This window comes from Dendrobium catenatum, unplaced genomic scaffold (genome assembly GCF_001605985.2).
Source record: "Dendrobium catenatum unplaced genomic scaffold, ASM160598v2 fragScaff_scaffold_716, whole genome shotgun sequence".
Taxonomy (NCBI): domain Eukaryota; kingdom Viridiplantae; phylum Streptophyta; class Magnoliopsida; order Asparagales; family Orchidaceae; genus Dendrobium; species Dendrobium catenatum.
Window position 1 is genome coordinate 4,514,304 of NW_021319178.1, and position 16,823 is coordinate 4,531,126.

Consider the following 16,823-nt stretch of genomic DNA (forward strand, 5'->3'; position numbering starts at 1 on the left):
CTCTCTCGCTCATCTACGACTCATTATCTTTTTACATAACAAAAAAAAAAAAAGAGGATTCATTAAAGTAGGAAATGTTAATTGGCTTATTATATGAGTGTTACATGACACAATTATTTTGAATTTGTGTTAAAAAACGCAAATTTAAAAGTTAACTGTCCCACATGCATGCCAATATTGCATTTAATTTGATTTTTTAATAGTATTTTAAATATTGTATATCTTTATTTATACTGAAATTATATAAATTAAATTCCACAACTATTCGGAGTTTAAATTAAAAAACATGCAAGTATAAAAATTAAGTGTCTCACGTTTATGCCATTGCTTTTTATTTGAATTTTATTCTTAACACTATCAATCACATTCGTAATTAGAAGAGCTCTAATTATGGAATGATTAGGAGCTCTAATTACTGCAATGATCAGTAGTTTTTATATTAAATTTTTATCTTTTTTGGTATTGCGCTTTTGTTATGTAAAAGTATTCAAATTTTTAATTTAATTTATTTTTGCAATTATTTTAACGGTTGACCTCACTCAAGCTGTAACCAAGCATGTCTTTGAAATTTATTTTTAAGTAAATCATACAGGTATGCCATTAATTTTTCATTGTTTCTCTAGCATATATTCTCTACTACAGCTTCAGGAAGCTCAAATAAAAAATTTTAATATCTTATCCCAAAATTTTATTATGTTATCCTTATCTAATTGTTTTCAGAAGTCTTATTTTAAATAAGTTTAACTAATGAAGTACCAGATTAAACTTTGATGTGACGACATTCGAAAGGATTTAAGATCTTTACGCTTCAATATAATCTTCTGCAAATCTGCAACCCCCTTTCCTACTCTTTCTCTCTCTCACCCTCACACACGAGAAATTATTCTGTGCGGAGACCGGATATAGAATATTGTACGTCCAAAGACCAACCAGAATGCACCACATCAGCAGTACTGAGCCGCAGTACCGAACAAGAGGTGACGTGACGCATTATGATTGATCTCTTGTGGAATTCGACGTCCGCGCCAAATATTTTTTCCTCACACACCATCTGTCTATATATATCTATTTAGCATGAAAATGTGTCTCACAAGACCCAAAAGGCCCAAGATACTTCTAATCTCATTGTTTCTCTTATAATGGCTCCAAACGTTAATGTTCTTTTGTTCTCTCTGTTAATGTGGTTCTTACCATGCTTCGATAACTATGAAACAAAACCTGCAGGTTTGGCTTCCTCAAAAGCCTCTACTTTATATGGCTCCACTGCTCATCCAGCTGGTCTTGATAAACTGGAACGAGAGGAAACTATCCCCCTTTTGCTTGGCGCAGAAGGATTAACAAAGGAGAGCTTTGATCAAGTTGGAAACTCTCAGCCTAATGATTCTATAGTTATTAACGTTGATGATTATGGTGCTACAGGCGGTGGAGCTGATGATACTATGGTAAATCCAATTTATTTATAGCTTAAATTACTTGTATAATATAATATTCATGAAGGCCATACTTTGATCATATATACGTAGTTTTCATTTCATATTTTTTATATTCTCAGGCGTTTGAGAAGGCATGGAAAGCAGCTTGCGCCTCTACTGGGCCTGCCTCTCTAGTGGTGTCAAATAAAAATACTTATCTCCTTAAATCTATAACATTTTCTGGCCCTTGCAAATCAAATGTTTCTGTAATGGTGAGGACGATTCAAAATCAATAATGTCATATATTAATTAGTAGGAATTTATGATAAGAAATTTCAGATCGAAGGAACGATAGAAGCGTCTTCGAACATAGCGGATTGGAGGAGCAAAAATAGAAGGATATGGATCCTTTTCAGTCATATAGAGAATCTCATAGTGGGAGGCGGTGGCACTATCAATGGTAATGGGCAGGTTTGGTGGCAGAAGTCTTGCAAAATAGATAAATCGCAAGTAAGCTTTAGTTCTCTTTATAACTTTTTAATTAATTAACATTAATAATGCATCTTAATCTAATAGTTCATGAGATCTTTCAGTCATTTGATGAGCTCAATATTCTATTAATCTACATTTTAATGTGTTGTTTATGTGTAATTAAGCTTCGTTTGGGACGACTTTTTTTATTACTTCTTAGTATTTTTGTACTATAAGCTTCGTTTGTGATGACTTTCTTAATACTTTTTAAAACATTATTTTAGCATAAAAAATTTTTGTAGTAGAAAGTTACTTCAAAAAAACATTAAGAAAGTCATTCTAAATGAAGGTTTATCATTTGGAACAGCTTAATTTCTTACTTCTTCTTAAAACAGCTTTTTAGTACAACAATAAGAAACCAGTTTCAAACATAGCCTTAATCTCTTATATAATTTTCTTCATGCCAAATATTAACGCAAGCAAACATGTCAATGGCTAATATCATTTACTACTTGATTTTGTTCTTCCAGCCATGCAAGGATGCTCCAACGGTATGTTTTTTTTCACAAATATTTCTTTTATATGTAATTCAATTTCATTAATTAAAAAATTACTTAAAAACTAAATTAAATTAGATTGGTAATTTACATTGTTAAAACTGAGTGCAGGCCTTAACTTTCAAATCTTGCAACGAATTAACTGTGGAAAATCTGAACGTGAAAAATAGCCAACAGATTCACATCAAATTCGAGAAATGCAACAATGTTACTGCCTCAACCATCAGCATTGAAGCGCCAGAGAAGAGCCCAAATACAGATGGAATTCATGTCACAGAAACTACAAATATTCAGATAAACAATTGCAATATTGGAACTGGTAATTAATAAGCATATTTGTGCATTTATATGAAATTCCATTTTAAAAATATTGTTGATTAACATAGCAGATTAACTATGTAATTAGCTAATGTCTGTACTGTAAGGTCTCCTTTCAGTTGAATTTCTAAAATTTTTATTTAATCATATTTTACAACAAAACAAAGATTGAGACATTAAGGGGCTGTTTGGTAGCAGGGTTTTCGGCCGGATTTGAGGCGGATTTGAGCGAAATCCAGCCAAATGGCCTAAAATGCAAAACCAAATCTCACGGCAAACGAAAGCAGCCTCACGGCAAACAAAAGCAGCCGTAGACAGAAAATTCCGCCTTTTCATGCTAAATCCTGGATTTCCAACATCCTGTTTTTTGCCGGAATGACGAAATCCATTGGCTTCAGGAGGAAGAGTTCGCTCGTTAAAACCGCTCTATAGCCAAACAGTCACACGAGAATTTATAGGATTTATCATGAATGTTACCAAACAATTTTCAGGATTTAGGCTTCTTAGAATTTTCGAAATCCAAATTTAGAAAATTTATGAAATCCTACTTAAATCAAATCCTGGGTGCTACCAAACATCCCCTAAGAGTTTAGTCGGAGTGTGAAAAGGTCGAATATATATTATATCATCTGTGGCTAATCGTTCGAGTTTACAGGAGATGATTGCATCTCAATTGTAAGTGGATCTCAAGATGTCAAAGCTACCAACATTGTTTGCGGTCCTGGCCATGGAATCAGGTCCTGATTTACTTGTAATTTCGTAGTAATTAATCACGTAATGCTGCTGCTGCATGTTTTCTCTGTAATTGTTTTGTAATTGCTGCTCTTATTTTGCTACCAGCATTGGGAGCTTAGGAGCGAAGAACTCCGAAGCTCAAGTCTCAGATGTTACAGTGGACACTGCACAGCTTCGCGGCACTAAAAATGGAGTTCGGATCAAGACATGGCAGGCAATTAATTATAAGAAATCATATTATAATATATAAGCAAATTTTAAAGGATATATTTTGACTGCTTAATTAGTTGTATATAAAAAGGAGTTTAATTTCATGAAAAATGAATTAAAACAAGTAGGAAACAGTGGAAATGAGTTGGTAGATTATTGCACTAATGATAATTATATTTTTATCTATAATAATTCAAAGAGCCCTCGGTGTCATCTGCTATTTATCTGTACATATACATCTTGAACCCAATTAATCTGTTTTTGTAGGGTGGAAAAGGCTACGCAAAGAACATTATATTTGAAAATATTGACATAGATGGTGTCAAAAATCCAATAATCATTGATCAAAACTACTGCGACAAAAAGAAGAAATGTATGCAGCAGGTAAGTACCCAAATTCATATAGATATCTCTCCTCTCTTTCTATATTATATAGACATGCTCTTAGGCTTCGTTTAGGACGGCTTTTTTACTGCTTATTAAAATAGTTTTTAATTTTTTACTAAAAAACTGTTTTAAAAAGCAATAAGAAAGCCGTCCCAAATGTTGCCGCTTTATTTGGGACGACTTTCTTACTGCTTCTTAAATCGGTTTTTCAAAATAATTTTAAGAAGTAGTAAGAAAGTCGTCCCAATGAAGCCTTAATCTTTCTCATTATCTGTGCTGAAAAATGATTAAAAAAAAGAAAATGAATTTACTATATGCAGAAATCTGCAGTGCAAATAAGCAATGTGCAATACAGGAATATTAAGGGAACAAGTGGTTCCAAGTTTGCGATAAATTTCAACTGCAGCGAGAGTTTTCCATGCAATGACATAGTTTTGGAAGATATCAACATAGTAGATGATGATGATGTTGATGATGCTGAAAGCTTCTGTCAAAATGTCAATTGGAGGAAGAAAGGAACAGTGATTCCACCTCCATGCAATTTGAATTATATTGACGAATATGGGCTCCTATACTCTAGTCATCTACCATCTATTGCTAATTATTAGGAAGGATTGATGTATTTCTGAATTAATTTAAGGCTTTAATGTAGATTTTAGAAGAAGCTTGTATGCATGACATTAACAGATATTTAGGCTTCATTTGGGACGACTTTGTTACTGTTTCTTAAAGCCGTTTTCGATTATAAAACTTAATTTTTGTGCTAAAAAGCTACTTTAAGTAGTAAGAAAACTGCCCCAAATGAAGTATTACTATATGTGCTTGATTAATTTCATAGCCGTTTAGTTGGCTAGTTAATGAAGGGAAATAGTTTCGATTGAGTAATGGTTTGTTTAGACTAAAAAGCATATGTAATCGAGCTATATCAACTGTTATTAGTTAGTTAGTTAATATAAATAGTCTGTTTTGATATCTCTTCTAGTCTGTTTTGAGAAAGATATATAAACTTGTTTATAATTTCAAGTTGATGGAGATCTTACTGACCTCTACAAATCTTCATTTGCGAAGTATTTACTGGATTGCTCTTAGGAAAATGGGATTTTAAGAAGAAAATAAGGCTTCGTTTAGTACAGCTTTCTTAATGCTTTATGAAACAACTTTTTAGTAAGAAAATTCAAGTTAAAAAAATTTTATCTTAAGAATCTGCTTTATAAAGTAGTAAGAAAACTGTCTGAAATAAAGCCTAAAAGTCTATAATTGCCTTCTTTTAGTGGTAATAAATTTATGTGTTCTCAAAATGTATAGTGATTCCAACGGATCGAGCTTTAGTCTGTGAGCCATTTATAGTGCTAAATTGCTCTTTGGAAGATAAACATTTTCATTACAAGGTTTGATCGAGTTTTTAGAAATGTTCAAACAATGCATAAACCTACTTTTAACCAAATTTGAACCCTTTTTTTGGGTTCTGAACTTGGTCTACAAAGCTTGAGCAAATCTAAAGAAATTTGAACTTGATTCGAATAGTTTCAAACAAGGTTTGATCAAGTTCTAAAGAGGTTTGAATGAAGTTTAAATAGGTTCGAACCTTATTTGAATCTTGTTTAAACTTAATCCAACATTATTCAAACCAAATGATCCAAGAGTAAAAATAACAAGCATTTTAAGATCATTTTACAATGGTATAACATCATTGTAACATGCTTTTTAGCATCATCATACATCATAATGATCTAAGTTATTAAAAAATAAATCTACACATAGTTTGTCTCTAAACATGGAACTCAAATAGTATGATAAAGGGAAAATTATTATGTGCGAACTCTGAATATAGATGATTGTCCGGATGCTGCTTATAGACTGCGTATATACTGAATATGGACTGTGTATGGACTGCATATTTATTACATATTTGTAGATATGCAACAAATATTAAACTAATCAGTAGCTGTGAGTAATTATTGATCTAAGTTATTAAAGAATAAACTTACACATAATTTGTCTCTAATCACAAACCTCAAATAGTGTGATAAAGACTTGCTGTTGTTGATAAAAGTTTATCTTGAAATTTACAACCATACATCTGTAGCTTCTTGAATATAGACACAGCTCATTTTGGCCTGTTGATTGAGAACTTAGACTATCAACTAAGAGGTCTTGAGTTTGAGTCTTTGTGTATAGGGGTGTCAATTCGGGTCAACCTGTCGGGTTCGGGTCGACCCGTTTTTGCAAACAGGTCGGACATTTTAACCCAGACCCGACCCGTTTTTTCAAACGGGTCAGATTTGTGAACCCAAACCCGACCCGTTTATCAAACAGGTCGGGTCAAAAGTTGACACCCCTATTTGTGTATGTGTGTTTGCCTTAAATGACCTAAATGTTCCAAGATAAACGGGTCGGGTCAAAAGTTGACACCCCTATTGGTGTATGTGTGTTTGCCTTAAATGACCTAAATGTCCAAAAAAAAATCAACTTTTCATGTTACGTATATATGAGTTTGACTTAAATGACCTAAATGTAAAAAAAAAAAAAAAAAAAAAAAAAAAAAAAAAAGCGAGGCTTCTTGATTATTCTTCAGTAACGCGCTTTCTCTTCCGGTGGTATTTGGACGGAGAGTTGACGTGAAAGAGGTGCCGTCACCTTTGGCATTCCTGAAAGCTATCGCCTTATCTTTTATCGAAAACCTAGCTCGATCCTACCGGCCGGCGCCTTGATCTCCGATGGGCACACCGGCGTTCCCCAATCTGGGAAAGCATTGCAGCGTCGAAGACTGCAAACTCATTGACTTCCTTCCCTTCACCTGCGACTGTTGTGATAAAGTACGTCAATTCCCTTCGCCAATTGTTACAACTTAGGGCTTGATTTTTCCGGGTATTGTTTTGCTTTTTGATTTTTCCGGGTATTGTTTTTCGCCATATGGGATTCGAGGTTTTCTGTTCTGTTCACATGTCTAGGTTTTATACTAAAAATTTAACATAATGAAAAATGAAGACTTGGGAGATTGGCTCAAGAACTCAATGAAGTTTTGGGTTTCTCTGGAAATTTTCAAATGTTCATGAAACATCGTCCCGAGCTACTTTTTAGTTTTGTTGGAAGTGTCATCAGCATTAACGCATATTTATTTCTTGTTATAAGCATTGTTATCTTTCAGTAGGAGTTCGTTGATTTCCTATTTCCCATCATTATGAGAGAAATTCTGATACTGGGTTATTGGGCAGTTTGATTCTATTGAACTTGTGAGATCTTCGTGTTATTTGCTAGATTTACAGTTAATTTTTGTTTTTTGTTCTGTTTCACTTTTGAAAGGCAGTGAATCTCAAATCATGGAAACTTGTGAGATCATTTGAATGTTACTGGTTTGTGCAGAAAGTATTGGTTGTAAATTGGTTAAATATCCTAATTTAAGCTTTGTGCTTTCAAGCCCAGATTGAATGTGGTAAAAATTTCAATGAATTCATTGCCGTGTGATCGAAGTAGATTCTATACATTTTCATGTGACAGTTAGTTATTTTTGCAGTATTGTCTACACACATGTAAATTTGGATTATTGCTTGAAGCTATGGTCCAAAGGATGGTTTACACTCTAATACTTCTGAGAACTTACATAAAAGTGCATATATTAAACTTGTAAATAGCATGAAATAAAGTGGTATGTATGTAAATCCCCCTAAAATTAAATATGTACGAGGAAAGAAAAATATCTAAAGTTAAACAACTTGGCAATAGATTTTTTTTTTTAAATTTAACGCTTAGTTGCTGTTGGTTGCAAAATAAATGAACTTTGTTTAAAATTAATAAGAGTAAGTTTAAAATACAGCAGTAACATAAAAAAATTATATATATATATATATATATAGTTTAATTTGTTTAATTATCACACACATGTATCAAAAGGTTCAATCTAAAATTTAAAAATATTATTTTTATCTGTAATCATGATGAAATTAATTATATATGTAAGGAAAAGGAGCAACATCTCAAATTAAACAACTTGAAATAAAACTTTTTTGAATAAAAGAATATTTACTTTTGGTTACAAAGTAATTGAAAAATAAAAAGAATACAATTAAAATATGATAAAAATTAGAGGAATGAGTAAAAAAAGAAATAGATGTCTCTTTAGCACTTTAGCAGTCTCTATAATATAATCATTTATTAAATTATTCTTCCTAATTTACATCCTCATTTTTGCCATCTCAATTTAGATATCAATGATTATTTTATTAACGACATTCATATTCATATAATATCATTGGCTTAATTGGAATTTTAAAAATTCACCAAGTCTCCATGATATTTTTTTTATCACACAAATTTCATTTTATGCTTGTTCATTTTAGCCATCCTGTTTCGATTTTAGAATTTATATTCTCATTCATATCTCTATTCTCTTTTATATTTCAAAGATACTTGGCATCATCTTTACTTCTCATAATATAAATATCAAGTCCTTTATGTTCTAAGCATTTTCCTTATTATTCTAAATTTTTACTTATTTTAATGGACTCTGAACAGTTAGAACTATATCATCAACAAACACCTTACATCATTACACCTTGCTTTAATTATCCTTTATAAGCATCCCCTTGTGTTGTTAAAAGTGCTCTTTGAAGCACATTCTAGGAGCAAAACCAAGTGATGCGCTCACCTTACACATTACTTGCTTGTGAAGCACAAGTTAAAAAAAAAGCACATTTTTGCGTCGCTTCCCAGCATTGCACTGTAGCTCTGTGAGCTTGTCTCCAGCTCAAAACAAAATTCTTGTTCAAATTTTGTGATTCATTTTCTTGTTCAAATTTTGTGATTCATTTCAGTAGTTCTTGCAATGATTGGGCACAATTGTTTGTTTATCCTCATTGTTTTTTCCAGTCATTGAGTAGTAGCTCGTTGGTTCTATGTTCTCTTTCCGACAATGCTTTTTAATGCCTTATCTTAACACTACTCTTTTTTGCTTCATGTTGCCTCCATCTCACAGACTTAGTTGGTCTAAACAAGGTATCTTTTTTTTTAAGTATTATTTCATCATTTTATTATTTATATATTTGATTTTTTATTTCCGATAGCTGAAATTATTGTTATTGAACATGCTATTATATTTCCTGGAAATTATTAATAAGAATGATTTCATTTTTGGCTTATTAAATGACTATTATATGCACATAATATACAAATATATGATATACAAAATCATTAACACATTGTTTTGCTTTATGCTTTGCTCATTGAAGCAAAAAAGGAACCTTTGCACATCGCATTATATGCAAAAAAGGAACCTTTGCCCATCACATTATTGAAAACACTAGCGTATTTGTAATCAATATAAAAGATATGGACTCAATGTTGGTCATTGATGTAAACTTGTTGTAATTTGAAATGCTTGGTCTCCTCAATTACTCTTAATACTAGTAAGTGCTCAATCATATATATGTTTAATAATATCAACATACATTTGGCACATGTTTGTTTAATACGTACCATATTAATTCTCTTAGCACTCAATCATCTCAAGGTCAAGAAAAATCATATGAATATCTTATCTTTTCTTTATACACTGCTCTATTCATTGTCATGGTATAAACACCACTTGCATATAACTTTTCTTTCAGAAAACTAAATTTGTTCTTCCTATTGATATAATATTTCTATGCCTCATTACTCTCTTCTATAGCTTTATCTTATGCTTATTTCATCTATAGCTAGCTCAAGTTCGAATATTATCTTGTTCTTAAATATTGATACCAAAATACTTGTGCATGGAGGTTTATGTGGTATAAACTTATTTAACTACCATTTTTTGCCAAGTTTTTTTTGAAAGGTGGCTGATGGGACATTTTTTTTCCCTAATCATGATTAAGTGTAAATATTAGGTTTTAAATTTATAAACCGTACAAAATTTTCATCCTTTTTGGTTACATGTGGCTTTTGCTATTAAAGGACAGAGGAATGAATTAGTATCCCTTTCACCCTGTTGGATCGAGATTCTTTCATGTGTCTAACAACAATAGATGCATGAATTACAAGAAGGGTATCTTATTAATGTTAATCTTAGTATGGCTAGACTATGTTGGCCAACTGAGCTGAATATATTAAATGGATGCTAATTGAGCTATAGATTGGCAATGTTACATACTTATTGTTTTTTTTTTCTGATTACTTTGCCTCTGCATGATTGATGGACAGGTATTCTGTCTGCAACACAGAAGTTACGCCAAGCACTTGTGTCCAAATGCAAACCAAATGGATGTAACCGTGCTTGTTTGTCCACTTTGTGCTCAAGGTGTCCGTCTTGTTCCAAATGAAGATCCAAACATCACTTGGGATCTTCATGTGAATGGCGATTGCGACCCATCAAATTATCAAAAGGTAACCAAGAAGAAACGGTGTCCTGCTCCTGGATGCAGAGAAATATTGGTTTTTTCGAACACAATTCGATGCAAGGACTGCACCCAAGAGCACTGCCTGAGACATAGATTTGGCCCTGACCACAATTGCCTTGGACCAAGGAAACCTGATACAGGCTTTCCATTCATAGGTGTGCTGAGGAGTCAGAAGGGTAATTCTACGCCAAATCAAACTTCAAATGGCTCCTCAAAATGGAGTTTAGGCCTACTGAATGCTGCATCAAGCATAAGAGCCTCTGCTGAAGCTAGCATGCAGAGACTGGCTATTGCAACTAACCAAGCTCTGCATAAGGCCAAAGATGGAATGGCTCAGGGCAGTGGTGCAAATGGTGATCTTGTTGAAAGTTGCATTCACTGTCATGCAAGATTCGCCAATGTTACTTCTCTAATTGAGCATGTAGAGAAAGTACATGAGAGTAAAGTAAAACAAGCTCCCAATAGAGTAATAGTTGATGTTTGCCCCAGGTGCAGCAAAGCATTCAGGGACCCAGTATTGTTGGTGGAGCATGTTGAGAAGGATCATGGAGGCTTCTCAAAATCTTAATGGTAAGTTCAGTTCTTTGCATACTTGTTGATGATCTTTGTAGATCTTATCTTTCTGTTTGTTTGTTTTTTGCTGGAAATATTTTCTTAACTTTTTGTCTTTCTTTGGGGTTTTTCCCAATTTTGTTGCTCTCGCCTTTCACTTTATTTTCCTTCTTGTTGATCATCTCTATTAGCCTTATACCTTATGAGTTATAATTTTCATGTTGTTCCTGCTACATACCTTGCAGTTGATGTATGGCTCTTTTGACCTGTCATAATAATCATCAGGACCAACCTTTGCTAGTTTTTGGCTGGCTTTGTAAATTCTTATTCAATTTTGATGAACTGGATTCGTTTTTTATTTAATTTTGTTAAAACTTGTTGAACTTAAAAAGCATGTGATTTTTTATTAATCCATTCTCTTTATAACCCTTTCATGTTAATTTCTAGATCTCCCACCGTTTCAGAATTAATAATCTATACCCTCTGGTACAAATCGCACTTTTCATCATCCTATTTACAATTGACAGCCTATTTGCCAACCCTATGCAGTTTTCATAGTTTTTGGTCTGTGGCTTTTCTCTAGTCAGTAAAATCAACCCCTTGTTTGTTGCTTTCCTTTCGTTGAGTAGTGGCTTATTGTTGTTGAAAATTTTCAAGATTAGTCTCTTCATTTTTTATATCATTCCATATTTTTTATTGGAATTAGTGAATACTACTGAAAACGGATGTTGATTTCTTCTGCCTTTTTTCTCCCCTAGATATGTAAGTCACTTACCCTGCCTTTTCACCATTTTTTACTGGCATCCTAATGTGCTTATTAGCAGATGTTGGCATTTCAAAATCCTCTTATCTGATTAATTACAATTTTTGTACAAATAATAGATTTCAAAGTAAATCAAAAGAACCAAATATAAAATTTTGGCTTAAACATTTATCTCAGAACTTTAAAAAAAAAAATGATGTTCCAATCAATCATTTTTTATTTTTTTGATCCATTTTCACCTTCATCATTGGGTCGTTCATCGTTCATCATACTGCCTCACATTCTTTTAAGGGGAATTGTCTCTTTTGCCTCAAATTTCTCAGTTTTTTTTTCCTTTCATGAGAGAGGTCATATTTGATTGCCCTCAATCACCTCCATAACCTTCTTGCATTGCCTCATTTGCTGTGTAAGTTGTGCCATCTCCAACTCCTGAAGGAGGATCATCTTTATTGCTTTAGTTTCCTCTATGAACTTTCTGTGTTGCTTTGCACATCCCCCTTTTAAGCCGTTTCATCTCATCCAGAAGCAGGACTGTCTTGATTACCCTCAATCACCTCTATGATTTAATTATATTGCCTCCAGCCATTGTTTATACGTCATCTTATTTCCTCCTCTTGAAGGAGGATCACCCTTACTGCCCTCAGTCACCTCCATTGCTTCCTTGCACTGCCTTGTTCGTTGCCTTCAAATTGTGCCCTCTTCATCTTCAAAGGAATCATTCTTACTACCCTCAATCACTCTTCTAACTTTCTACATTTCGTCCACCATCTTCAAATGGTGTTACCTTCACCTCCAAGACGATGACAAGTCTGATCATCCTCAATGGCCTCTTGGACCTTCCAAGGCTTCCTCGTTCATTGCCTTTTGGCTGTGTTGCCTTGGCCCTTCGCATTTCCAATAATGAGGTTGTTATAAAACTATTTTTGGTGGAAGTTGTTTCAATCATATCAGGTCTTATACTTCTCCACAAAAATTCTGTCCCCCCACCGAGGCTTAGGGTGGTTGGTGGACGAGCACGGTTGGGAATCCCCCATAATGTGTTCGATTCCCCTCTATTACGGCCCCGCTTCTTCAGTGGGGAAAAACAAGTGTGGGCCTGATGCTGGTGGGTGGTCTTGTTAGGTTCCGTCAATGGATTAGTTATGCTGCCAAACGCTCCTTTTGAAGTGGCAACGGGTATATATCTCTTTTCCAAAAAAAATTGTCCCTCTTTCCTATTTTATTTTACTTTGATTGTGTGGGGCCATCGTTTGTAGCTAAGCCAGGACTTCTAGCATGCAATAGTGGCCCAAGATCTCTGCTTTTTTAAACACATGCAATTCTAGTTTCCACAGTTGCTTATTTCATTTATTCTGAATAATATTTACGTTTTTGCAGCTTAACTGGTCAACTGAAACTTTGTGTCCTTTGCCACTGTACAGTGCATTCAGCTCAAGGCTATGCAGCAAGTATTGTTTTTCTGCAGAATATTCTCTACTTATCAAAGAGCATTCTTTCCAAACAGGCTCACCTTATCTTTACCTTCTCCATACGACAAGGGCGATTGATTACATTATATGCACGACTGGACTTTGTAACGATCTGATTGCAACATAGTCCTTTCGGTGTTCATTTATAGCACAATTTTAGTTTATATTATTTAAACATATTTCTTCTATATGTTCTCTTCATTCAAGTTAAAATAAAATTTTTAAGTCTATTAGATAAAATTTCAAAATTATAAGCTTAGTACTTTTATTACAGATAATTACGTATTAATGGCTTATTTTTTATCATTTTAATATTATGTATGCTGTTAACAAAATAAGTATTTAATTATAGAAACTTATTGATATGTAGTTCATTATCCTTTATTGGGTGATTTAATGAATTAATTAAAATATAGATTCATACAAAACAAATTAATAGAATATAATATAAATTTAAAGTCAACTCAATTCGCTAATATTCATAAATGTGATGAAATTTGTTTATTAAATTCATAATAATGTAATAATATAAATTTATTTGTAATTTTAAAATCTAATTGTGATTGGAAAAATTTTCTAGGACTGTAACATTGAACACAACATACTTATATTATTGTTATTGCTAGATGATACTATCCCATTTAGGCAAGCCTTTGACTGTTTTAAGCTCAATAAGATACAATTCACTCAAATAAAAACTCTAATGAGAACGACAGCTTTCATATACAAATAAGGCATCTTAAATTTAGTATATTTCTACAACACCAAAATTGATGTATAAGCCAAGTACCCAATAGTTTGGATGGCTATGATTTTTTTTTTTTTTTTTTTTATTTCAATTGGTACTTTTTTGAGGTGATTCTATGATGGATTACTTTCAATTTTTCACTATGGATACATGATTCTATTATTTTTGTAGATTTTTTTTTGTGGTGCCTATTGACAGGGATGTCAAAATCTGTTTTCGAGGTAGGTTCGCATATGATCTAAAATTAACCTGCATTGAATCGGTTTGACTCGTTTTACAAACAAGTCAAAATCAGGAACCTAAACTTGACTCGCTCTCAGCCTATTTTGACTCGACCTTAGGGGTGTCAATTTTTGACATGACCCGAAATACGACCCGAAAAAATCCGGTTTCGGGTCAACCCGAACCCGAAATGGGTCGGGTTCGAGTTCAAGAAATCAACCCGTTTTAAAAATCAGGTTGACTCAGCAACCCAAAATTGACCCGAAAGTGACACGAAAACTCATATTTGACACAAAAACTTGAGATTGACCCGTTTTGACCCGAAAACTAGCAATTTTGGGTCAACCCCGGGTCATTCGTGTCGGGTCGGGTTGACCCGGACTCAAATCGAGTCGGGTTCGAGTCCGGAAACCTGACCCGTTTTTAAAAACGGGTCGGGTTCGGGTTGACCCGAATAGTGCTGGTTTAGTTTCGGATTCTACCCGAACCCGACCCGTTGACCCGAATTGACACCCCTACTCGACCTTACTTGCCAATTTTCTTATGTTGGAAAAAAAGGGACTCTAACATCACACTGAAAATCAAAAGCTTGAATGAAGATAGAGAAGGGAGAAGTAGGCAACTGGCAAGGAAAGTCGAGTGATGAAATCGTCAATTGCTTAGTAAGAGAGAAAACTCATAAAAGCATCAATTGGTATATACATGCGGTGCAAAAGGGAAAACATAATCCCTAGCCTTAGAAATTAGAATTCACAACGTGATTGATTGGGAGCCTCAAACACATCGTACTTGAAGTTACTAACGATTTCAATATGTCACAGTTCAAAATTGTGTAATTTACGAGTTCGTGGTGGTGCGCCCAAATTCGATCCGACACATAAATGAATCGAAAAATAAGTCTCGAATTTGAACCCTTTGCTAAATGGCTCAATTCTGACCCAAAATAAATTTCCAAGTTAGATTATCGAGTCATGTCTTTAATTTACACCTAGCTAGTGCCATATTTATTTATTGGTTTAATTGTGTGATGGACATTTTTGTACCACTTATCTTTTTTTTTTCAAACTTTTTATCTTCTAAGTTGATATACATTTTTTTGCGGGTTAGAATATATATGACGATAGAGTTAAAAAGTTTTCATATCATGGTTGTACGGATATCAAGTAGACAAACAGAAGAAAAATAAACACACCAGGATTTTTACGTGAAAATCCTGGAAAGTGAAAGAACCACTGAGTCACGCCCAATTGAAATAATTCAATTAATATTTGTTTGAGATACAAGAGGCTGACTCATCCTTAAAATTTAGGATGATCATATTTTAATGATTCACTTATGGATTGAAATTCAGTTACAAACAAGTTGTGTATTTGAGCTAAATTCAGAGTCACTTAGAGATTAGACAGAATTCTAGCATCACTTGGAGATCGGGCAGAGTTCCGACTTCAATGGCAAGTTGGGCGGAACTCCGGCGTCACTTAGAAGTCGGGTAGAATTCTGGCGTCACTTGGAAATCGAGCAGAATTCCGGTGTCACTTGGAAGTCAGGCAGAATTCTGACGTCACTTGAACATCGGGTCCCCTCTTAAGAGAAATGAGGGGCTATTTATAATTTTTTGAGGATGTCATGACCCGTAAATAGGAGGATAAAGGACAAATGTGTAGTGGCTTGGATGGACGATCGATATTGAATCCCTTGATCGTGGACCATTTGTCAGACATTTGGAGGTCTTAATGATATCAGAATTCGACGATCTTGGGCTCATTGGATTCGTCTCATTGAGCCGCTCGATTCGAATATAAACATGTTATGTTTGGGAACCGTTTGATAATCCAAATTGTGGTTTGAACCTTTCAACAGAGCTTCGGGTCTTTGATTCAGACTCATTTGGGCTCAGATTGAGTTGAATTTGGTGTCGTTGGGTTTGTATTTTCGAGACGCTCAATTCGACTGCAATAAGTTTGCTAAAATTGGAGTTCAAATGATCCCGAATTAAATTTTTGAAGTTTCCGGCCTGATTTTTGCCTTGAGATTCATGTCCGATCAAAATAATTTTTTTTATGATATATCAATTTTATTTTTAGTTTTATAATATTTTAATGATCATATAAGCAATTTTCTATTAATTAAATATAGTCGCGGCCTTTAGTTTTCATTAAAAAGGGCAAGAAAAGCTTCGAGCAGGCTTTCAATTAAGGCTTCATTTGAGATGCTTCAAGTAGTAAGCCATCTCAAGCGATAACCCGCGGAGGCGGCGGCACTGGGGTGCCCGGCAGCTGTTTCTAACCTTTGAGGGCCTGAGGCGGTAGGGTTTTAGGGTGTAGCCCCAAGAGTAGATGACTGAGCGTTGGAGGATGAGAGAGAGGGGGGCCTGGTTCTCTTGCAAGGAGGGCTTTGTACAGGTGAAGGCACGGCGGGAGGGAGTTGAGGAGTGGATAAGGGTGATAAGCAAATGCCGGGCAGCCCTCTTTCAAACGTAGCAGGCTGAAATGAACGAGACGCAGGGCGACGCCAAGAATAGAGCTATAAAGAAGGTCGAGGAAAAGAGAGGAGAAGGCCTTCCGACTATCAAATTCCAGGTTCACCAGTGCCGTGCGAAGTTGAC

The 16,823-nt window shown here is 34.3% G+C and overlaps 2 protein-coding genes across 3 annotated transcripts; both read left to right on the plus strand.

The window, feature by feature from the left end:
* The first annotated feature begins 1,156 nt into the window (after nt 1–1,156).
* On the plus strand, nt 1,157–4,852 carry LOC110098686 (polygalacturonase-2-like). Its single transcript, XM_020825591.2, has 9 exons — nt 1,157–1,442; nt 1,553–1,684; nt 1,752–1,922; nt 2,414–2,434; nt 2,552–2,759; nt 3,414–3,495; nt 3,599–3,707; nt 3,971–4,087; nt 4,411–4,852. Exons 1-9 carry the CDS (start codon nt 1,179–1,181, stop codon nt 4,696–4,698), a joined length of 1,392 nt encoding a protein of 463 aa, XP_020681250.2. The 5' UTR covers nt 1,157–1,178; the 3' UTR covers nt 4,699–4,852.
* Nucleotides 4,853–6,660: 1,808 nt separating this feature from the next.
* On the plus strand, nt 6,661–13,436 carry LOC110098682 (zinc finger AN1 and C2H2 domain-containing stress-associated protein 16). Of its 2 annotated transcripts, none has more exons than XM_020825586.2 (3): nt 6,661–6,906; nt 10,268–11,034; nt 13,157–13,436. In XM_020825586.2, exons 1-2 carry the CDS (start codon nt 6,808–6,810, stop codon nt 11,030–11,032), a joined length of 864 nt encoding a protein of 287 aa, XP_020681245.1. In that variant the 5' UTR covers nt 6,661–6,807; the 3' UTR covers nt 11,033–11,034; nt 13,157–13,436. The 2 variants fall into 2 exon arrangements, with proteins under 2 accessions (XP_020681245.1, XP_020681246.1); XM_020825587.2 differs by having other exon boundaries at nt 13,201–13,436.
* Nucleotides 13,437–16,823: the final 3,387 nt, after the last annotated feature.